This window comes from Pan paniscus, chromosome 9 (assembly GCF_029289425.2).
Source record: "Pan paniscus chromosome 9, NHGRI_mPanPan1-v2.0_pri, whole genome shotgun sequence".
Lineage (NCBI taxonomy): Eukaryota > Metazoa > Chordata > Mammalia > Primates > Hominidae > Pan > Pan paniscus.
The window spans coordinates 95,829,559-95,854,423 of NC_073258.2; the positions used below are offsets into that span (position 1 = coordinate 95,829,559).

At 36.3% G+C, this 24,865-nt stretch overlaps 1 protein-coding gene across 1 annotated transcript in view; it reads left to right on the top strand.

The window, feature by feature from the left end:
* Positions 1-24,261, top strand: part of KDM4D (lysine demethylase 4D) — a 25,957-nt gene extending 1,696 nt beyond the window's left edge. Inside the window, exons 2-3 of the mRNA XM_003828415.7 lie at positions 364-458; positions 21,770-24,261. Coding sequence (XP_003828463.4) covers positions 22,120-23,691 — 1,572 coding nt within the window. The 5' untranslated portion in view covers positions 364-458; positions 21,770-22,119 and the 3' untranslated portion in view covers positions 23,692-24,261. The remainder of the gene's footprint in view (positions 1-363; positions 459-21,769) is intronic.
* Positions 24,262-24,865: the final 604 nt, after the last annotated feature.

Here is a 24,865-nt window from a genome sequence, read left to right on the forward strand (position 1 = left end):
ACATTACCAGAGTCTATTCTATTCATTTTTTATTTCCATGTCTCTCAGGAGACAGCATGCGAAGGTCATTAAGAGAAAAGGATCTTCAGCCTGCCCATTTTTGTTCTAAATTCCAGTTCTGCCCTTTCCTAGCTCTATAACCTTAGGCAAGTCATTTTCCCTTTCTGTGCTTTCAGTTTCCTCACGTGTAAAATGGGCGTAATTCTAGTCCCTAACTTGTAATACTACTCTAAGGATTAAGTGAATTAATACTTGTAAAGTGCTTAGAACTGTCTCAGCAAATAGTACTTGCTAAATAAATGTTAGCTATTATTATTCTTATTAATATTATTTTTATTATTATTGTCTATCTTCCTATATTAGAACATAAGTTCCAGGAAAGCAGGAACCTTGTCTCTCTTGTTCACTGGGTGTATCCTCTGCATATAGAACAGTGCCTGGCACATAATAGGTGCTGAGTAAGTATTTGTTGAATGAATGAATGAATGAATGAATGATGCACTATGAAGTAGAGGAATGACGTAACAATGGCAAGATGGTAACACAATTATAGGAGATACCCACAGTTTTTATGTTCCAACTGTCCTCATTAGCCCGGAGTGAATCACTTCGTTGATTTAACTCCCAGCCCACTAACCTAATCTTTTGGTTGCCAGTGGTGATAAATAGCCACCCTATAATTTCATTAACACCAATATACAATATAGTCAATCCACAAAATTAAAAGCTTTTGACTTAAACGAAAGTGCTAATAAGAAAATGAAACTAAAGCTTTTGACTTAAATGGTTTGAAAGTATTAAGAAAAAGAAACTTAAGTTTACTAAAATCTTGAAATTCATCTGATCAGTTAACCTAGCTGGCAAAAATCATATAACCTCCCAAGAATTCTTATGTTAAACCTGTTACCACAAAATCTAGTTTGGCCCTTAATTCTGCCTGCCAGTCCTCTTATGCTCTCCTAATTGTTTATTTTCCCCCTCTGCAATAATATAATTTCCCACATTCCCCTTTCTTCAAGTCTACATGCCTCTTTCACCTCCTTTTCCCTCTGCATTCTCTTTCCTGGCAGTAGATCTTCTCAGTTCTCTGAGAAAACAGAAGCTCTTAAACAAGGACTTCTCATCTCCTTTTTTCCGCAGATCTATCGAGCTGCCTTTGGCTATTCCTGTATCCTCAGATTCCCATGTATTACTGGAGATGAGGTGACCCACACTCTCCCTTGTGCTCTGGGTCCTAATTCCTCCAGGTTTCTTAGTGGCTGGCATTTTGCTATATATTTTCTCTTTCTTATGATCTATGAGGCCATCCCTTTCAGATCATTTTTATCAGCTTTTGGACATGGTATAGTATATCTTAACCTTAAAAAAGGGTCTTTCATTTTAGTATGCCAAAGGTAGCATTTAATTAAATGTGAAAGGGATGTAGTTTGGCCCTTGATTGCAAAACTTACTATTTTTATGGCAGGAGTAGCATAGGAATTCCAGTTTAAAGCTTAAACAAAATCAACACCTAAAAGGGAAAATAGAAACCATAAAAACCTAAGAAGAAAATTTAAGAAACTATTTATAGAACCTAGAATTTGGAAAGACCTTTCAATCAAAGCAGAACACCTTAAGAGCTTTAAAAGAAATACTTTTAAAAATTCATTTATCCAACAATTAATTTTATAGCAGTAGATGCCAAAAACAAGTCAATAAATTCTAGATTCGCAAATAAATTTTGTAATGCCTATAACATATAAAGGATTACTGCTACTGCTAGTGATACACATAATATAAAAATCACAAATTACCCAATTAAAAATTGGACAAAAGATATAAGCAGGCCATTCAGAAAAAGCAATTTCAAATAGACAAGTCAATAAACATGAAAGACACTCAACCTTCTAATGAGGAAAATGAAAGTAAACTAAAAATGGATTATCACATTACAGCATCCGATTGGCAACAATTAAAAAAATTAATAACATAGTTGGATGGGATTGAGAGAAAAGGGGATCCAGTCAGACAGCGGGGGGCATTGGTCCCCCATTACCCTCACAGTAAAAGCCAAGGTGTTCACAATGGTTTCCAAAGTTTTCTATGGTCTACCCTTTCCCCTACCTCTTTGACCTCATCACTTGCTCATGCTTTTCATGGCTACCTCCTTCCTATTGTTGCTTGGACACGCACACAGCTGCTCCTGCTTTAGGGCCCTCACACTAGCTATTTTCTCTGCCAAGGCTATTCTTTCCTGTCTTACTCAAGTCTTTGTTCAAATGGAGGCCAATGAACCTTGGGCATCTCTACTTAAAATTGCAACTGTTCTCCCTCTCTGTCCCCTAACATTCTGTACTCCGTATCTCCCTTCCCCTGCTTTCTTCTTTTTATCTTTTAAAATTATATTATATATAATGACATGGCATTTATCATCTTCCATGACCCTATATAATTTAGTTATGTTACATTTATTGTCTCTTTCTCTACTTCTCCCATGTAGAATATAAGTTCTAAAAGGGCAGGGATCTTTGTTTTGCTCAGTAATATAGGCCAAGCATTAAAACAATGCCTGGCACCAATAGCTACCCAATAAACAGTTTCCATATGAGTGAATAAAAGAAAGAATGAATGGACGAATGAAAGAATTAGTTTTAAGAGGAAAAAATTGTGTTCTGTTGTAAAAAGTTATTGCCTTAATCTATTTTATATTTTAAAGGAAAAAAGTAACTTACATTGTATTAGTCTGAAATCCCGATTTCAAATGAAGATATGATAAGACCCAGAAATATGACTTTCTTTCGGGAGAGAATCTCTAAATGAAAAAAATCATATGAGATCAGGCTTTATATGTACCATCAAAATCCTAATTAAATCAGCCCTAATCCAATCACAACTCTAATCCAACTCTCTCCATCTCTTCCAGTTGAATCACTGTCTCCAATTCTACTAAACTCTCATTTACCAAGTTATTGGCCCACAAAATGTGAACATTTCGCTTAAAAATGTTTCTTTGTGGCTTTTAAATAGGAATACGAAAAAAGAATGCCCACCTCAGAAATTACATTTTAAAATAAAGTAACATAAATAATGAAATCTACTTCAAATTTTTAACCTGAAAATGACACATTTTCTAATATAAAAAACTAGTGCTTTCTTTGATGTTTTGACAAGTGAGAATATAAAAATAAAGTGTCTAGCCCTGTACCAACAAAATCTTGATTTTAAATGAAGACATTCTAGGGCTTAGAGAGATTATTTCCTGGAGACAGCCTCCAAATGAAATATCATTTGCTGATGGTCCAGGCTGGGTTACTGGATAATGTCATAAGTTACTCACCTCTCATCTAATCTAATCACATAAATACCTCACCAGCTGACCAGTGTACTACTGCGAAGACAATTAAAATCAAACATATTAAAAATAGTTAAAACTAAAAAACTAAAATGTAGAAAATAGAGATAGAAAAAGACATGCCAGGCAAATTCTAATTTAAAAACCTTGATGTAGCAATGTTAGTTAGCAAAAGTATTCTTAGGTTGAATAACATTAATAGGGACAAAGAAGTGCATGTATTACATTACGAAGAAAAATCCACTAGGAAAATTACTATCGGACATGTATGCAGCTAATGACATAACTTGAGAAAATATGAAGCAAAAGTAAGAAAAAGTGACAAATCTAAAATCATGGTGGGAATTTTTTTAAGATAAATTTCTCTCAGACGAGCAGATCAAGCAAACAACAACATTGATCTACTATATAAGTTATATGTGTGTACATATATGTGTGCATTATATATGTATGCTTATTGTATTTCTATGTGCATGTAAAAAGTTCACTGTAATCAGAGCAGAATATATATTCTTTTCAATAAACATTGAATATTTACAAAAAGTAATCAAGTATAAAGCCCCCCCAAAATTTCAACAAATGCCAATGTATGCATTTCCTTTTTTATTTATTTATTTATTTTTTTGAGACAGAGTCTCACTCTGTCACCCAGGCTGGACTGCAGTGGCACAATCTTAGCTCACTGCAACCTCCTTCTCTCAGGCTCAATGGATTCTCCTGCCTCAGCCTCCCGAGTAGCTAGGATTACAGGTGCGTGCCACCATGCCTGGCTAATTTTTGTATTTTTAGTAGAGATGGAGTTTCACCATGTTGGCCAGGCTGGCCTCGAACTCCTGACCTCAAGTGATACACCTGCCTCGGCCTTCCAAAGTGCTGGGATTACAGGTGTGAGCCAGCGCACCTGGCCCAATGTGTGCATTTCTAAATGATAATAGTCTTGCCAATTTTTAAATTTTATATAAACATTCAAAATGTTTATGTAAATGAATATGTATTCCTTTATGTTTTTGCTTTATTCCTCCCACTTAATGTATGCTATCTGTAGCTCTGATATACTATTTAGGGTTTCATTGTATAAAAATACACACCATAACTTGTTAATTCTAGTAATTATCTTTTCATTGTAGTGATAATTGCAAATAATGCCACAATGAACATTTTTGTAAATGTGCAAAGGTGCATGTGTGTGCATTTTTCATATATATATTTCATCAACAGGAGATGAGAGTTCTTGTTCTATAATCTCACCACACTTGATTGTCCGGCTTTTCAATTTTAGCTCATTTGGTGGGTATATAGTGATATATCATTGAGGTCTCAGTTTGCATTTCCCTGATTATTAATTCACATGTTAATTGTCCATTTGGATTTCTTCTTCTGTGAGGTATCTGTTTAAATCTTTCTATTGAATCATCTTTTCTTTATGGATTTCTATGATTTCTTAAGTTTAGGCATAGTTCTCTGTCACTTATTTGTGCTGCATATACAATTCGCCACTTCTCTGCTTCTCTTTTTGGTGTATTTTGATATACAACAATCTTTAATTTTAGAGTGGTTCAATTATCATTCTTTTCCTTTTTGCTTAATGCATGGTATTTCTTGATTATGAATGTCCCTACTTGGGAAGTCATAATGATATTCTCAGGTATTATCTTCTAAAGGTTTCATAGCTGCACATGAAATTCATTTTTGTGCGTGGCATGCTGGAGAAGGGGCCTTGAAATCCGATGGAGCAGATATTCTTACCTTGTCCCACTTTTATAAGAGTGGCTTTGCTATTCTTGGCCCTTTGGACTTTACTATAAAATTCAGGAGCCAATTGTCAAGTTCCACAAAAATACTTTTGGAATTTTAATTGTGATAACATTTAATTTACAGATTAAGAAAACATTCTTAAAAATGTAATGACATTTTTACAATACCAAGTCTTCAAATCTATTAACAGGTTATATTTTTCCATTTGTTTAGGATGTCTTTAGTTTATATTAATATGCTTCTCTAAGTACATTCATATTGTTGTCTTCATAGAAATTTTGCAAATTTTTGTTAGCATTAGTCTTGTTACTTAATGCTTAATGTTATTATAAATGGCGTCTTCCTTAAATTTTGGTTGTCTCATTGTTGCTGGTGTGTAGAAATATCATTGATTTTTATATGTAGCTATTTTAAATTCAGAGAACTTGCTAAGCTCTCTTATTAATTCAAAGGGTCTATTCAGAGATCTTTCAGATTTTGTCACATGTACAATCATGTCATCTGCCAATAGTGACAGCTTTGTTTCTTCCTTTTCTGTTTTCCTTCTTTTTTCCTTGCCTTCTTATGTTGGTTAGGACTTCCAAGATAATGTTGAATAAAAATGCTGATAGCAAGCATCCTTGTCTTTTTCCTGATCTGCAAGGGAAAACGTATAACTTTCATTATTAAGTATGATTTGGCTGAAGGTTTTGGATAGATGCACTTTATTAAGATTTTTGCCTACTATTTTTAATTTGCTGAAAGAATGATGAATTGATGAATTTTATCAAATACTTTCTCTGCATCTAATGAGATTCTCTTTAGTTTGTTAATATGTGCTATTACACTATTATTTTTTAAAGTTTCATCCTTTCATTACTGGAATAAACCCATCTAGGTCATGATGTATATATTGCTGGAATCAATTTGCTCAGATTTCAGTTAGGATTTTTTCATCTATGTTCATAAGCGAGATTGACCTATTTTCTTTTCTCATAGTATCCTTGTTGGGGATTTGTACCATAAAATGAATTGGGAAGTATTCTTTCTTTTTCTATTCTCTGAGAAAATTTATCTAAGATTGGAATATCTTTCTTGAATGTTGACTAAAATTTCTTGGTGTAGCCATCTGGGCCTCGAGTATATTTTCTGGGAAGAGTTTTACCTACTGCTTCAGTGTCCTTGAGGGTTATGGATATATTTATTGTTCTGTTTATTCTTTTGTCAGTATCACTGTTATATTTTTCTAAAAATGTATTTACTTCATTGAAATGTTAAACTGTATTGGCATAAAGTTGTTCATACTTCTTTGTTGTCTCTTTTATGTCTGCAGCATCTGTAGTGATGACTTCTTTATCTTTGTTGATATTGGTTATCTGTGCCTTCTATTTTTGTTCTTCCTCATTTTCACCAGTCTTTTAAATTTTATTAGACTTTTTTAAAAAAGCCCAACTTTTGGTTTTGTTCATCATATTTTATATTGGCTTTTTATTTCATCAGTTTCTGGTCTCTTATTATTTCTCTTCTTTTTCTTTCTTTGCTGTTACTTTTTTCTGACTTCCTCAGATGGGTGCTTAGCTCATTTAGTTTTTTTAACCTTTTTCCTTTTCTTAAATATTTATTTAAATTTATAAATTTCCCTTTTAATGCTATTTACCTGCATCCTACAAGATTCGAAATGTAGTATTTTCATTTAGTTCAAAATATTTTCTAATTTCCATTTTTTATTTTCTCATTAAAAATTTATTTAGAAATATACTTTTTATTTTATAAATTTTGGGGAATTTTTTAGTTATCATTTTGATATTACTAACTTCATTGTTTGTGGTCAAATAACATATTCTGACTGTTCTCAACCATTTGACATTTGTTAAAGCTTGTTTTATGGCCACAGTTATGGTTAATTTTGTAAATTTTTTATAGAACTTGGAAAAATATATATTCTGCAGCTCGGCAGAACTGAATTTTATATGACTATTGCTTTTTAACTGCTTGATCAGTAGGGTCCAGATTTATGCCTGTCATCCTTGGGTCTCTGTTATTCTCAAAAGTGTCTCAGCTTAGATGGTAAATGATAGGATATAATTAATGTCAAAGTTTAGAGCCACTCTTATTAAAATCTTAGATGAGTATAGAATTTCTACCAACTCAGTCAACATTCAGCATTTTGCTAGAGATCATATCTAGTTACTTAAGACTTCCCTATTTCTAAAAAAAAAAAAAAGACATGACTATTAAAAAAAGAAGAGATATAATTTTTATGATTTTTTTCCTAGAAAATATTATCTACGTGGAAAATTCTAGAATTAATGGCCAAGCTAATAGTACTAATAGGAAATAAGAGGTACAAGGTTTGAAAAGGGATGTAAGATCAATAAATAATAAGAAAACTTAATAGAAAAAAATTTCCATGTACAGTACACGCAAAAAATTATAAAGTTCCTAAGGTTTTATCTAAGAAAACAGATTCATTATCTTTTTGATGCAAATCTGAAGCTTCATTGATATACATGCAACAAGATCTGAATAAATGTATAAATATACCAGTTAATTGGTGGGAATGATCAATGCAGGAGCTATGAAAATACACCTCTAATTTTCCTTTAATTTCAATGCATTCCCAATTTAAATTAACAGTATTTGACAGAACCTGACAGATTTATTCTAAAATGAATACTGAAATTTTACTCTATAAATATACCCAAGATAATTTTGAAAAAAGTTGAATAAGTACATGGAGACTTGCCTTACCAATTATCCTAAGTATAAAGCTTTAGTAATTAAAACAATCTAACATTGGCATAGAAATGTACAAATAAATAAATGGACCAGATGAAGAGTTTAGAAAGACATCTATCCTTACATTGTAACTTAGCATATGTGAGAAAAGGATTCCAACTGAATGGGGAAAATGGTGGCAAACAACTGGATTTCTTAAAAAAAAAAAAAGTTCTGTTTCTTACAATAACAACACAGTATTCTAAATAGGCAAAACAAATAAAAGTGAAAAGCAAAGAAAACAATGACAAGAAAATATGATCTTTTTGACCCCCAAAGAATACATGGATTACTTAAATAGTACACAAAGGCACAAATCATAATGGAAAAGATCAATAAATTTGACTACATTTAATTTTTTCAAATATCAAAAAAACATAAACAGTAAATGGAGGTGGTGTGCTGAGATAAGTTATTTGCAACAATACAATAGACATAAAATTATCCCAAACATTTAAAGAACTTTTAAAAATCACTAGAAAAAGAAAGCAATTTAACTGAAAAAATCGGCAAAAGGTATAACTGGTAATTCAGAAAACCGAAACCCACAAAAGAAATAAATCAGTGAAAAATTACTTGACTTCACCAGTAAACAAGTCACACAATAATAATAACAACAACAACAACTACAATAATAAAATAAAAGGAGATAAATCATTTTACCAAATTGCCAACAACTGAAAAGTTGACATTATCAAATGCACCTGGAGGTGTGGAGAAACAGAAACTCCTATTAGTACATAGGTTTATTAGGATAGCCACTAGGTAGAGCAATTTGACATTGCCTAGTAAAATTAAAATGTTGTTTCTTTATCATTTAGAAATGATAATTCAAAGTATCTACCCTAGATAAATTGTCACATATAAGAAAGAGAACACACACAACACTGAAAGTAATAGGAAACACTGGAAGTAATGTAAATACCCACCAATAGGAAAGTGCAATAATAAAATATATTTTTATAACAGACCATATATAGTGTATGTATGTGTATGTATGTATATATACATATGTGTACCTATGCATATGTGCGTGTATGTATATATGAATATATCTTGAAACTGTTAATGTTGAATTTAAAAATTGCAGAAAATGAGGCCAGGCACGGTGGCTCATGCCTGTAACCCCAGCACTTTGGGAGTCTGAAGCTGGCAGATTGCTTGAGCTCAGGAGTTTGAGACCAGCCTGGGCAACATGGCAAATCCCTGTCTCTACAAAAAATAGAAAAATTAACTGGGCATGGTAGCATGTGCCTATGGTCCAAACTACTTAAGAGGCTGAGGTGGGAGGATGGCTTGAGCCTTGGAGAGGGAGGCTGCAGTGAGCCAAGACTGCACCACTGCAGTCCACCCTGGGCAACAGAACCAGTCCCTTTCTCATAATAAATGAATAAAAATAAAAATTGTAGAAAATGGGCATATTTAGCCTAAAATTATTTATATGAAATAAAAATAGCAGGCCAGGCATGGTGGCTCACACCTCTCATCCCAGCACTTTGGGAAGCCGAGGCGGGCAGATCACCTGAGGTCAGGAGTTCGAGACCACCCTAACCAACACGGTGAAACCCCATCTCTACTAAAAAAAAAAAAAAAAAAAAAAAAAAAAAATTAGCCAGGCTTGGTGGCAGGCACCTGTAATCCCAGCTACTTGGGAGGCTGAGGCAGGAGAATCACTTGAACCCGGGAGGTGGAGGTTGCAGTGATCCGAGATTGTGCCATTGCACTCCAGCCTGGGCAACACAGCAAGACTCCATCTCAAAAAAAAAATAGCAGATACACAAAACAGTATTATTGATGGACACCCAAACATGGACAGTGTAGCCTATTCATGACTGTAGTTGCTTATAGGCAGGGGGAGAGAGAACAGGATTTAAGATTCAGATCAGAGAAGGAATCCCATTTCATCTGAAATATTTATTTATTTCTACTTAAAAATACTTGTAGCAGGAGCAAGATTTTTAATGGATATCTGTTTTTACTACTTTATGCAGCATTACACTGCCAGGGTAATTAGGCATGAGAAAGAAGACATTCAGACTGAAAAGGAAGAACTAAAACTATCTTTATTGACAGATTGCATGATCTTATATATAGAAAGTCCTAGGTAGCTTGCTAAAAACCACTAAAACTAAAAACGAAGTCCAGCAAGGTTGCAGGATACAAGATCAATATACATAAATTGATTTCTGTGCATTAGTAGTGAACAATGTGAAAACGAAATTTAGAAAACAGTTCCATTCACAATAGTGTCAAAAAGATCAAAATGCTTAGGAATAAATTTAACAAAAGAAGTGCAAGACATATACTGGGGACTAGAAAATATTGTTAAGCTAAATGGAAAGACATTCCATGTCAATGGATCAGAAAACTTAATATTATTAAGATGGTAATGCTCTACAAATTGATCTCCAGATTGATGCAATCCTACCATCATTCCTACTGGCTTTTTTCCCCCAGAAATTAAAAATCGGTCCTAAAATTCATATAGAAATATGAAGGAACCAGTATAGCCAAAATAATCTTGAAAAAAAAGAAAAGACTTTGGAGGGCTCACACTTAGAAAAGCTCTAATAGACATTGCTAATTGCTATAAGGATAAACATGGTTCAATGGAATAGAATTGAAAGTCCAAAATAAACCCTTAGGTTTATGGTTAACTGATTTTCAACAAAAGTTTCAAGACAGTCAATGGAGAAAGAAAACAAATGGTGCTGGAACAACTCGATATCCACATACAAAAGAATGAACTTGGATTCCTACCTCACAGCATACACAAAAATTAAGATTGATTGTGAGCCTGAATGTGAGCTAAAACTATAAAACACCTAGAAGAAAACAGGAAAAATCTTTGTGACATTGAGCTGGGCAATAACTTCTTAGACACAAAGCCAAAAGCACAAGCAACAACAAAAATTGATAAGACGGGCTTCATCAAAATTCAATTCTTGTGCACTTCGAAAGACATAGTCAAGAAAGTGAAAAGAACACCTGCAGACCTGGAGACCACATTTTCAAATCATATATCCAGTAAAGGACTTGTAACCAGAACACATAATGAACTCTTGCAACACAGTAATAAGAAAACAAAGAATAAGCAAAGGATTTGAATAGAAATTTCTCCAAATATATATATGAATGGCCAATAAGCTTATGAAAAGATGTGCAATATCATGAGTCATTAAGGAAAGGCAAATGAAAATCACAATGAGGCCAGCCTTGGTGGCTCGCACCTGTAATCCCAACACTTTGGGAGGCCAAGGTGAGAGGATTGCTTGAGCCCAGAAGTTCAAGACCAGCCTGGGCAACGTAGTGAGACCCTGTCTCTACCAAAAATTAAAAAAAAAAATTAGCCAGGCATGGTGATGTGCACCTGTTAGTTCCAGCTACTTGGGAGGCTGAGGCAGGGGGATTACCTGAGCCTGGAAGGTCGAGGCTGCAGTAAGCTGTGATCATGCCACTGCACTCCAACCTGGGCAACAGAGTGAGACCCTGTCTTAAAAAACAAAAAATTAAAAACCACAAAAATTACGACTTTTTACCTGCTAGAATTGCTGTAATGAAAAAGACAATAACAAGTATTGATGTGGATGTTGAGAAATTGGAACCCTCATATATTGCTGGTTATAAATGTTACATTTACTTTGAAAAACTGTGTAGCAATTTCTTAAAACGTTAAACATGGAGTTATCACATGGCTCAGCAATTATACTCCTACGTATCTACCCAAGATAAATAAAAACACGTTCACACATAAACTTGTACATGAATGTTCATAACAGTATTATTCGTAATAGTCCCAAAATGAAAACAACCCAATTGTCCATCAAATGATGAATGGATAAGTAAAATGCAGTATATCCATACCATAGATTATGATTTGGTCATAAGAAATAAAATACTGATATATACTACAACATGGTTGAACCTCAAAAACGTGGAGTAAAAGAAGCTGGACACAAAATATTACCTATTTTATTATTCCATTTATATTAAATGTCCAGAGTGGGCAAATCTATAGAGATAGAAGGTAGATTAGTGGTTGCCTGGAGTTGGGGGTGGAAATGAACTGTGAATGCAAATGGAACAAGGTTTGATTTTGAAGTGATAGAAGTATTCTAAAATTAGGTTTTGGTGATGGTCACACAGCGTTGTAAATATACGAAAAATCATTGAAGTGTACACTTAAAATTGATGAATTTTGTGTTGTGTAAATTATATCTCAATAAAGTTGTTTAAAAACTACTTGAAGCAAATTTGATAAAATATTAAGGTTTCAGTTCTGGCTGGTTGGAATGCAGGTTTTTGTTTCTCAAAACAAAAACTCGGACACCACAAATTTGGGCCCCAATATCAAAGGAGATAAACATATAAATGTAGAGTCTTTTCATTATAGTCTTATCTTCAACTACTGACAGGTGCCCCCATCTTCAAAGGAAATGAATAGGTTCCTGTAGGAGCACTCTCAGTGATGCCTACCAGTCATACATAGCAAACGCAACTCTTCAGTGCCTGACTCAAATACAAGCCAAGAATAACTAGACATACGAGGAAAACGTTTAACATGAAAGACAGAAACAAAGACATTGTGGAAGGGCAAACTCAGAGGAAACAGACACAATGTAGAGAGCAAATAAAACTTAAAAATTCTTATAATACTTAGAGAAGAGAAAATCTGCAGCCATGGAAAATTTCAGAAATACATGATGAAAGGAATATTCAGAGAACAAAAAAAATCCTGGAAATTAAAAATAATTGCCAGAAGGTGTGGAAAATAGTAACAAAAGAAAAAGCATTAGGAAATGGAGAGTAAAGAAAATTAGAGGATCAATCAAGAGGTTGCTGTCTAACAGTATTTGCTGTCTAATGGTATTTCCAGAGAAGGAGAAAACTGAAAATATAGAAAGGAATGCCAAAGGAATAATGTGAGGCAATTTCACAGCAAGGAACAACATGAGTTTCTATATTGAAAATTCTAGCACAATGATTGACAAAGAAGACTTACCAATTATATCTTAATGAAATCTCAGAAAACAAGGAACAGAAGAATATGCTAATACTGTTTAGAGAGTAAAGACAGATTACAAAAAGGAACAGAAAACAGGTTTTGGATTTTTGGAAGGTAGAATTCAGCAGAACAATGTCTTGAAAATCCTGAAAGAAAAGCATGAGGATAGAACAAAGACATTTTCAGACTCAGACATGCATACTTTGGGAGAGAGTTGTGATATTTGTGGCCATCAAATAACTTTAAAATTCCCTTTTTATTTTTCGGTAAACCTCCAACTTTATGACCCCTGCCTCATCAAGGTCAAAGCCGGAACTCAATTATCCAGCACCTATTGCAGTGAAGACATAGAGATATGACCTAGACTCTTCCAATCAGACATTCCCATGGAGGACTATAATGTAAAGAAATATGAGGAAGTAGATTTCATGAAGGATCTGTTCCTGGAGAAGGGTAGTGAGAGACAGTGACCTTTCAGAGGCAGCAGTAGCTTAGACTCTAATTGGAAATGTCCCTTGCCCAGAGTCTTTGGTGTCTTTGACCAGAGGATGTATAGGAATATCTAACTATTGTTTGTTGGGTAATCTGGATATTGTTCCTGGATACACAGGCTCCAATCCCTAGTCTCTGGTCCTGCTGAAGATTCTGTGAGCTACTTAATAATCTCTAATGAAGCTTCTAAGGATGCTTCTGGTAGACATGCTTTACCAACACAAGGGAGTAAACCAGGAAGGAGACTTGAGATGGGGGGAATCAGGATCTAACATAATAGAGAGGGAAAGGGAACCCCCAGGATTACAATGACTAGAAACCTCAAGATGCACGTCATGCAACAACCTGAAGACTCATCAGTCTAGATTTAAGTAAGCATCTGAGGGCTCCAGTAAGAATATTTCTGAGAAAAGAAATCTGATTCAGTACCAGATGTGTTTTATGCATTTAGAAGAGATTTACCTTTCTGGAAATGAATCTGGGAATGAATTAATATAAAGTGTAAAGCCAAGCAAATGAAAGAATGAGACAATTATTAACTGCAGAATAAAGAAAAATTTATACATGTATATAGAATTCACTTTAAGCCAAAGGGGATTTTTTTAAAAAGCTAAAAAAGTTATTGAGTAGTTTACAGAATCTCTGGGAGAGTCCATGTAAGTCCAAACTTACATGCTACTCAAGACATGTATTTAAAATGTATTGACAGTCCAAAGAAGCATATATTAGATAATTCCTTAAAACTCAATGGAGTGGTGTGTCCTTGTAGATGGATTCAGCAGGAAGACTTCTGGCTCCTGCCTCTCTCTGCTGCCAGATACCACTGTTACTGCTGCAGTATCCATGCAACAGATGAAAATAAAGATGATTTGAATGAGGTTAATAATCCCATGTTCAATTTATTATATGTCAGAATGAAATAATAATGCTGCACTTAAGATGCTGGATTTAAAGGCCAAGTCCCAAACTTTGGGTTTTATGTCACAGTTTATGCTGTCCATGCCTGATACTTGCTGCCGTGTGTCTTTCTCCTTTATATCCACACTCCTCTAGATGTTCATAAAAAGAAGTCCACACCAAATATTGGCATTTGTAGGCACAAAAGGTACAGGAAAAGTTGCCCTTTAACCTTCTTTCTCTCTCTCTCTCTCTTTCTTTTTTCTTTCTTTTTTTTTTTTTTTGACAGAGTTTCACTCTTCTTGCCCAGGCTGGAGTGCAGTGGCGTGATCTCAGCTCACTGCAACCTCCGCCAGGTTGAACCTCCCAGGTTCAAGTGATTCTTCTGCCTCAGCCTCCCAAGTAGCTGGGATTACAGGCCACCACCACGTCCAGCTAATTTTTGTATTTTAAGTAGAGACAGGGTTTCACCATGTTGGCCAGACTGGTCTTGAACTCCTCACCTCAGGTGTCCCACCCGCCTCGGCCTCCCAAAGTGCTGGGATTACAGGCGTGAGCCACCATGCCCAGCCTTACCTTCCTTTTCTCATGCAGCTTATCAGGAAAGGTCTGTCAAAGCTTTTGGGTCAGAGACATGCAGATATTTTGGAGAGAGAAGCAAGCACATCTCATGGAAGAGACTTATTCCCTTAAGGCAAGTGCCCATTAGAGATGAAAGCTGCTTGTCAAGTAAGACACATTCTGGAGAGCTGCCACCTCAACAGCTTGTATTAAGCACCAAATAAATGTAGCACTCATGGAGTATAGAAGATAGAATTCTCACCAAGGTCTGAGGTTGGTATAGAAGGAACCCTGATGTAGGAGAGCCTCAGATTGGTCTGGAAGGCAGAGTTTATAACTTAGAAAAGAGAAGGAAGAGATAAGTGAAGCAAGGGAAGAAAAGCATAGAGTCAAGGACAGTGATTAGGACCATTTGACTGGAACTACGTTTGTATAAGAAAATTGAGAGAGAAATTTGGGAAACAAGAAGCAATAAAGATGTGGTTTAAACACAATCATTTACTTTGTTCCCTTTCCAAACCTCACTAAAGTGACAGTAACAGGATTTTTGTTTTAAGAAATGAACTTACAAAGACAGAAAATGGTAAAGGAAAACAGGTAGTGGCCAGTTTTGGAAATTGGAAAGCAGATGGACAAGTGTAAACTGATTTATCAAACACTGGAAAGTTGAGTCCTAAATTGGCAATGAGGAAAGCCAAGAAGCAACACAATTGTCTCTACAGAACCCAAAAGGCTTAGGATGTCATGGCATTAGGTACCTCTGGGAGTGACAGTTAAAATGAGGCTAAGGAGAATTTGTTGAAATCTGTCTAACAAAACAGAGCCCTAGGTTCCCACCCTCCTCTAAGCAGCTGGATAAACTGTCCCTCTTACACCCTGGCAGAAGATTGAGCTTCATTTTTTCTAGAGTGGGGAAAAAGGTGGCCTCTGGACTGGGAATTTCCAGATACTTTTGAGAGTGTGGTTGTCATAGGGAAAATAAGTTGATAAAGTGAACTGTACAAGTAGGGTACTTTTAGAAATGTGTAGCCTCTTTTGCCATTTGGGAGGGAAGTCAGACCTGTACTCTCCAGGAGAAAGACTGAAGCATCTTTTGCATTGAATATGACCAGCTCTAGAAATATCAGTGTTAGGAGTTCACCTAGGAAACAGCCCAGTTAGAATATCATGCAGGGAAGCATAATCACTAAAACAATTCATGTACCCTGAGCTTCTAATCTGCCTTTTTTGTGCTGTACTTTTATATATAAGGCAATTACTAAAGGCTACCAGACATGTGAGGAAAGCCTTAAATATGAAAGAGACCAAAGCAAAAAAAAGAAAGATAAAAAGGACAAAAGGCAATTTCAAAGAAACAGACCATGCAGGGAGAAAAACAAAACAGAATTTCAAAAACCATTGAGATTTTAGTATTTCTAGAGAGATAAAAGAAGAAATGCTCCCATGAAGCAAGAATAAGACAATAAGAAAGAAAAGCAATGTACATACATGCAGGAACTCTCAGGTAACAGAAATGATCACTGGAAATTAAAAATTTGATTGGAGAAATGAAAAAGACAAAGAGAAAGGAAGTTTAGAGATAAAGATGAAGAAATTTTTTAGAAGATAAAATGTAGTGATAAAGGAATAGAAAATTTGGGGGAGGGGAAAACAGGTAAACATTAGAGGTCTAATCCATGAAAGGTCCAATATCTAAATAAGAGGAGTTAATACACAGACGAAAAGGAGTAGAGGAAATCAAAGAACTAAAAAAAAAAAAAATCCTAAAATTAACTTCATTTTTGAGATGGATAAAATGTAAGAATATGGGTTCAAAAAAAGCTTCTATAAACGTTGATAGAGAGACAAACAACCTAAAATAAACAACACACATAATGAACAGGTCATCTGTAAAGAACCAAGAATCATATTCATATCCTCTTCATACTCATGCTCACACCAATACCCACACAATAATTTCAAAAGTTAATAACCCCCCCTCTCCGAAATACAGAATTAAAAGTATAATTAAAATCAGAATTAAAGGTACAATTAGCATATACAAAGGAAAAGACTATAGGATAATATTTATCTCCATCTAGATGAAGAAGTATTGTAACTTTCTAAACATGAAAAGCATGAAAAATATTACAAAGGAAAATAAAATATTGTAAGTCAAAAACATTTTTGTTAAATAAATTTAAAGAAATACAAGTTAAATGACAAACTGGCAAAAAAACTATTAACATATCTAACAAAAGGGTTTAATATGTAAAATATTCATGTAATTAATATGTAAAATGTTTATATAAGTAGGTAAGAAAACACCCTGGGACCCTATTAGAAAAAAACAGGCAAAGGATATGAACCAATACATAAGATGAAATCCAAGAGACTAATATTTATGAAAAAAATCAAAATCAACCTTAGTGGTTGTCCAAGAAATGTAAATTAAAACTTGATCTAACTTTTTAACTTACCAAAATTAGTAAAATATATATTTTTTCAAAGTAAATTTGATCAGTGTTCAGGATGTAAAATATATTTTTTCTTTAAAGTTTTGGCAACGTGTATTAAAGATCTTAAAATATTTAAATTCTATAACTTATAAATTTCATTTATAAGTATCTAATCTAAGAAATTTCATTCATTCAACCAATATTTTACGGGATGTACTGTTTTAGATACTGAAATACGGACTACATATTTAAGTAAAAGTGATTGGTAATAATCGTGCAAAAGTAAAAACAAAATAGCTGTCCAATAATACAGGATAAGTTTAATCACTTGTCTACACAGAGTAGAATTTTTTCAGTTATCAAATATATTATGCTTATAAATTATTTTAAATAAGTAGTAGATTTTCTAACTGAGAAAAAAATTTGATTAAGCATAGCATTTAGATATTGACTGTCAGAAGAAACAAGGGCTGATGTCTGAGGCATTTTGTTAACAATCCCCCACTTGAAGTAATAGATTTGAAATACATATGCAGCAAGAAACACGAACAGTTTGGGCAAGGGCTGCAGTGAAAGGGACTGTTAAACTTACTCAGCTTCACTTCTTAACTTGCCCAGTTTAACACCCCCCAACACACACACACAGCAAGAAGCTTAGGAGGCATTATTTCTAAAAGACCCGAAGAAAGACTTTCTAATTTCCAGAAATCCATTAATTTTAAGGGATCAAGTATTATTTTTAAATTATTCTGATAAGAAGAAAATACTTTTTCTTTGGTTGTCAGAACTGTCAAGTTTTCTTAGATGACGAATTCTGCCTTATTGTGATTACTGTGGGTAAGGGTAAAATGGAACAGTATCAAGTGACAGTGTAATTATTCTCTACTGGTAGCTATGGTTCCAGTTGAAAGAAGCAAGTAGTCTCACAACAAAAGCAACCATTGAAGACTCATAGAGAAGTGACACATTTGGCTAGAACACTGAAGGATCACTCCATCATTGTACCTGGCAAATTCTAAGCAGTTTTTTTTTTTTTTGGAGCGCAGTCATACTTACAAATTGTAGTATTTTCTTTTGATATGCAACATCTGAAGACTATATGTATAAGGAGACATTGCATCATTCTTCCTAGAATCCTTAGAAATGTAGAAAAGAAGTAACGCAGTTTATAAAACAGATGCAAAGTGCTCAACCCAAAGCTTATTTTACTTGTATATTCAAAAAAATATATAGGTTTGTGTGATTTTCATAGTCAGCATTTTGTTACTTCTTGAGGGAAAGACCCTCAGCATGATATTTAAGTTTCTGATATTTAATTATCCTTCTAAATTGTCTCACTTTTCTCTTTTCTTTTCTTTAGAGCAAGTTTTCTAATAGAAAGAATGAAATATTTTATTTTATATTCCAAAAATATAAAGAATTTATAATAAAATCATTGTAGAATAATTTTTAAGATTAAAAATTGGGATGAGATTGGAAGACTATCATATGATACAGGTAATCACTTGTACATCCTCAGTGTCTCGCTTGAGTGGTGACAGCTTTAAGTAGGAGAGGAAGACAAGCTGGATTCTTGGGTTCTTCTATAAGGAAGATAAAGAGAGCACACCCTGGGGTGTCTAGATGTCCTTGGGGCCTCATGGAAGACTATCATTGGATCCTCTGACAGGCACTGACCATATGTCTGGGAAAAGGGAGATGTAATAGTCAGTGGTGACTACGATAACACATTATTGCCCTTGATAGAAATAAAAGACATATAAAGGAGTAACTTAGTTTCAGGAGAAAGATCATCAATTTGTATTAAACCAGTTGACTTTCAGGGGCTCACTGGGCCATCTAAGTTGGAGAAGGAGAGCAGAAGCTTAGGAGAGAGTCAGTTATTGGAGAAAGTTATGACAATAAATAACATGTTTAAAGGGAAACAGCATGGTACTAACAGAAACCCTGAATATAAATAGGAAATTTTAAGAGAGAAAGAAAGTTAAGAGGGATAAAAATTGAACTTTGAGATGTCTGCATGTGTGTGGTAGAAGAGGAGGTAGAACCCAGAAGAAAGAAAAGAACCAGTGTTAAAAGAAGTATCAGTGCCCTGGAGGTTGTAGGAGTTTTAGGAGGAAGGGGGAGGTGTTCCGTGAACCAGTGATGTTCTGTGAACCAGATGTTCACAGAACCACTGGTTCTGTGAATCAGTGAAGTGTAACCCCTGGAGCAGAATTTGGGAGGCAGTTTGATGATTTATGGAGAACAATGTCAGTAGAAAGGTGGGGGCAGGACCTGGGGTTGGGTGGGGGAGAGAGAGAGAGGAGCCTGAGAGGAGGGAGAGAGGGAGTAAGGACAGTAGCTTAAATTAGGAAAGAGATTGATGACTGATGATTTAATAAAGAGAAAAATAACTGATTATTTAATTCAACATAGTCCTGGACCAAGTGGTAAATGTTGATTTAAGGAGTTCAAATGGAGAAATTAGCCCTAGAAAGCAGTGTTTTCTCCTGAGAGGACGGAGAACAGTGAGAAACATGGGATGTAATCAATAGGTGACAGAGGGAAGTGTGTGCCAACTCATTTAATTATTTAATAAAAATGTTTTGGGTGCCTACAATATATAAGAAAACCAATATTCTTGGAAAACACAATAGTGAACAAGACACAGATCATGTTCTCAATACTTTTATATGGAAGATAAGTCAAGGATAGACATAATTGTAGAGACTGAAAACACAAGCTATTGAGTTAGTTATAAATTTCTCTATACCTTGGTTTCTTCCTTCATAAAATGGGGATAATGATAGTACCAACTTCATAGATTAGTTGTGAGTTTTGAATAGAATACTATAAAGTGCTTAATAAGGGGTCTGTCTAAATGAAGTGCTAAATAAAAGTGACACTGTTCACATTATATAAGGTAGAAGTGATAAGTGGCAAGAGAACTACAGGATATGAAAGAAGATGTGCTGTTTTGTTGGGACAGTAAAGGAAGATGAACAGTCAAGTTCATCTACTTGGGAAGGAGTGGAACTTAAGAACTGACAAAGAAGGGAAAGTTTGGGAGAGAGAATGTGGGAGGGGAGAAACAGTTTGAAGTTGAATAATAGCATAAAGTCAAAACTCAGGAAGATGTCAAGACATCAGTAAAATAGGCACTCAGTTAAAAACTGCCCCTAGTTTAAAAAATCTGTTTCGAGCATCCCAATCTTTTTTGAGCTTCCCTTTCCTAGTGTCCTAACAGGACTATTTGACCAAATAGAGAAATCTAGCCCACGAACCTCCCTCAAGTTCTTATTTTCTTTTTTATCCAGGATAGATATAATGGTTCATTCTCCATTCAACCCATCAACAACCTTATCCCTTTCTCACTGAGGTATACTTGCCTGGAAAAATCCTAACCCTGATGGAACCTTACTATCTGCTTTCTTCATCTCTTTTGAATGGCCCTTCTCTATGGGGAAAATTCCTGTCATGCTAGATTGGTCCATGTAGGGCTGATACCAGTTGTGCGAGGGATAGGGGACACATACTGCAAAGTCACACAGTATGAGTTAAGGAAACACATCATCTTTATTCTTTGTTAGTTCCGTACCTTTCCTCTTTCTTTCCCTTAACTCTAATTTGCTGCCTTTATCACCTGAATGTATAGTTTATTTTCAGTCGTTCTTTCTTTTCCTTTTAATACAATGAAATATGCCTCTTAGTTGTCTTTAACGCTTTTCCTCCTAAACCCTATTTTTAAATGAACATACAGAAATTTGTGAAAATCATCATACCTTGATGAATTAACACAATGAGTTATTCTGATGGGTATGAAACCAGCACCCAGGTTCTGAACAGATTAACTTTACTCAAGAGATCCCCTCAAGCCCCCCTACACAACAACCCCTCTTTTCCCAAGGTAGCCACTACTCTGACTTCAAACATAGATTACTACACTTGATCTTAGCCAAGAGGCCAAGAAGCAATTCAAACATAGATTACTTTGCCTCCTTTTCATCTTTATATAAATGCAATTGTGTAATAGGTATTCTTTTGAGTCTTGATAATGTTACTCAATATTGATCTTTATAAAACTGCATTTTCATGTGGCTTTGGTTTATCTTCATTGCTATATGGTATTCTGTTGTGTGAATATACTGCAGTGTACTTATTTATTCTATTGCTGATGGACATTTGGGTTGTTTAAGTGTTTGGCTACCAGAAACAATGTTGTTATGAACATTACTGGATGTGACTTTCAGCTCACAACCATACACATTTCCTAGGCATGTGGAACAGTTGGATCACAGAACATATGTATGTTCAGTTTTAGAAGAAACTGTCCAAATAGTTTTCCAAAGTGATTATAGTGCTTCATATTCTCTGTAGTAGGGTATGAAAATTCCCACTGTTCCACATCCACACCTCCACTTGAATTATCAATCTTATAAAATTTTAGCCTCTCTTTGTAATATTAGTATTCTATTCTGGTATTTAATTTCTGGATGCCTAATACTTTTTTCCAAATATTAATTTTTATTCTCTGTGTATTCTTTCTTTTAGATTTTGTTCTAAACACTGAGGACATTCTCTGCTACATTTGGGTCGTACCCCCAGGTCTGAGTAATTCAATAGACTTAAGAAGACAGAGCCCAGCAGCAACCGAAACATAACAGAGTTGCAGGGTCAGCTAACATCAATGCCTGGGCAAAGCTGCTGCCCAGAGTGGAATCTCACTAGTGAATAAACAAGCCCAAGAAAGATTATCATCTCATTTGCAGAAAAAAAAAAGTACGCTGGTAGATCCTGCTACCTCATAGATAACACCAGTCAATTTTTTTTTAAAGTAGCATTTTCCTACATTGTCAACTATCTAGAACATACCTAAACACTAAGAGTTTACTGCTTATTAAATGGAAACTATGAAGTCTAAGGCCAACTGTGCCCAGAATCCAAATTGTAACATAATGATATTTCATCCAACCAAAGAAGAGTTTAATGATTTTGATAAATATATTGCTTACATGGAATCCCAAGGTGCACACAGAGCTGGCTTGGCTAAGATAATTCCACCCAAAGAATGGAAAGCCAGAGAGACCTATGATAATATCAGTGAAATCTTAATAGCCACTCCCCTCCAGCAGGTGGCCTCTGGGCGGGCAGGGGTGTTTACTCAATACCATAAAAAAAAGAAAGCCATGACCGTGGGGGAGTATCGCCATTTGGCAAACAGTAAAAAATATCAGACTCCACCACACCAGAATTTCGAAGATTTGGAGCGAAAATACTGGAAGAACCGCATCTATAATTCACCGATTTATGGTGCTGACATCAGTGGCTCCTTGTTTGATGAAAACACTAAACAATGGAATCTTGGGCACCTGGGAACAATTCAGGACCTGCTGGAAAAGGAATGTGGGGTTGTCATAGAAGGCGTCAATACACCCTACTTGTACTTTGGCATGTGGAAAACCACGTTTGCTTGGCATACAGAGGACATGGACCTTTACAGCATCAACTACCTGCACCTTGGGGAGCCCAAAACTTGGTATGTGGTGCCCCCAGAACATGGCCAGCGCCTGGAACGCCTGGCCAGGGAGCTCTTCCCAGGCAGTTCCCGGGGTTGTGGGGCCTTCCTGCGGCACAAGGTGGCCCTCATCTCGCCTACAGTTCTCAAGGAAAATGGGATTCCCTTCAATCGCATAACTCAGGAGGCTGGAGAGTTCATGGTGACCTTTCCCTATGGCTACCATGCTGGCTTCAACCATGGTTTCAACTGCGCAGAGGCCATCAATTTTGCCACTCCACGATGGATTGATTATGGCAAAATGGCCTCCCAGTGTAGCTGTGGGGAGGCAAGGGTGACCTTTTCCATGGATGCCTTCGTGCGCATCCTGCAACCTGAACGCTATGACCTGTGGAAACGTGGGCAAGACCGGGCAGTTGTGGACCACATGGAGCCCAGAGTACCAGCCAGCCAAGAGCTGAGCACCCAGAAGGAAGTCCAGTTACCCAGGAGAGCAGCGCTGGGCCTGAGACAACTCCCTTCCCACTGGGCCCGGCATTCCCCTTGGCCTATGGCTGCCCGCAGTGGGACACGGTGCCACACCCTTGTGTGCTCTTCACTCCCACGCCGATCTGCAGTTAGTGGCACTGCTACGCAGCCCCGGGCTGCTGCTGTCCACAGCTCTAAGAAGCCCAGCTCAACTCCATCATCCACCCCTGGTCCATCTGCACAGATTATCCACCCGTCAAATGTTAGACGTGGTCGTGGTCGCCCTCCTCAGAAACTGAGAGCTCAGGAGCTGACCCTCCAGACTCCAGCCAAGAGGCCCCTCTTGGCGGGCACAACATGCACAGCTTCGGGCCCAGAACCTGAGCCCCTACCTGAGAATGGGGCTTTGATGGACAAGCCTGTACCACTGAGCCCAGGGCTCCAGCAGCCTGTCAAGGCTTCTGGGTGCAGCTGGGCCCCTGTGCCCTAAGTCCATGGGCTGTCTTTATATCCCACTGCTCTGCTGTGTGACAGTTTGATGAAACTGGTTACATTTACATCCCAAAACTTTGGTTGAGTTTGCAGGACTCTGGGCATGCATGAAAGAGCCCCCCTGGTGATGCCCTTGGATGCTGCCAAGTCCATGGTGGTTTTCAATTTTGCCATACTTTTGTTCTTCCTACCGGACCCTGGAATGTCTTTGGATATTGCTAAAATCTATTTCTGCAGCTGAGGTTTTATCCACTGGACACATTTGTGTGTGAGAACTAGGTCTTGTTGAGGTTAGCATAACCTGGTATATGCAACTACCATCCTCTGGGCCAACTGTGGAAGCTGCTGCACTTGTGAAGAATCCTGAGCTTTGATTCCTCTTCAGTCTACCCATTTCTCTCTTCCCCTCCCTCACCCCCTTTTTCTTATAAAACTAGGTTCTTTATACTGATAAGGTCAGTAGAGTTCCAGAATAAAAGATATGACTTTTCTGAGTTATTTATGTACTTAAAATATGTTGTCACAGTATTTGTTCCCAAATATATTAAAGGTAACCAAAATGTTAAAATCTGATTTTATTTCAAATATTGTGTTTTCAGCCTGTGTGTGTATGTGTGTGTGTGTAGATTATTCTTTATGTACTTCATAATTATTTGAAAACATTTATGGCATTGTGTGGTGGTGAATGAGCTCAGGGGATGGTTGTCGCATTGTGGCTGTCTGGCTGGGTAGGGGGGCTGGGTTGCAGTCATGCTTCGAGGATGGTGGATTTGTCTGTCCTTGCATTGCTGTAAAGAAATACCTGAAACTGGGTAATTTATAAATAAAACAGGTTTAATTGCCTTACAGTTTCACAGGCTATATGAGAAGCATGATGCCGGCATCTGCTCAGCTTCTGGGGAAGCCTCAGGAAACTTAGAATCATGGCAGAAGGCGGCCAGGTGTGGTGGCTCAGGCCTGTAATCCCAGCACTTCGGGAGGCCGAGGTGGGCAGATCACGAGGTCAGAAGATTGAGACCATACTGGCTAACATGGCGAAACCCCGTCTCTACTAAAAATACAAAAAAATTAGCCGGGTGTGGTGGCAGGCGCCTGTAGTCCTAGCTACTCAGGAGGCTGAGGCAGGAGAATGGCGTGAACCCGGGAGGCGGAGCTTGCAGTGAGCTGAGATC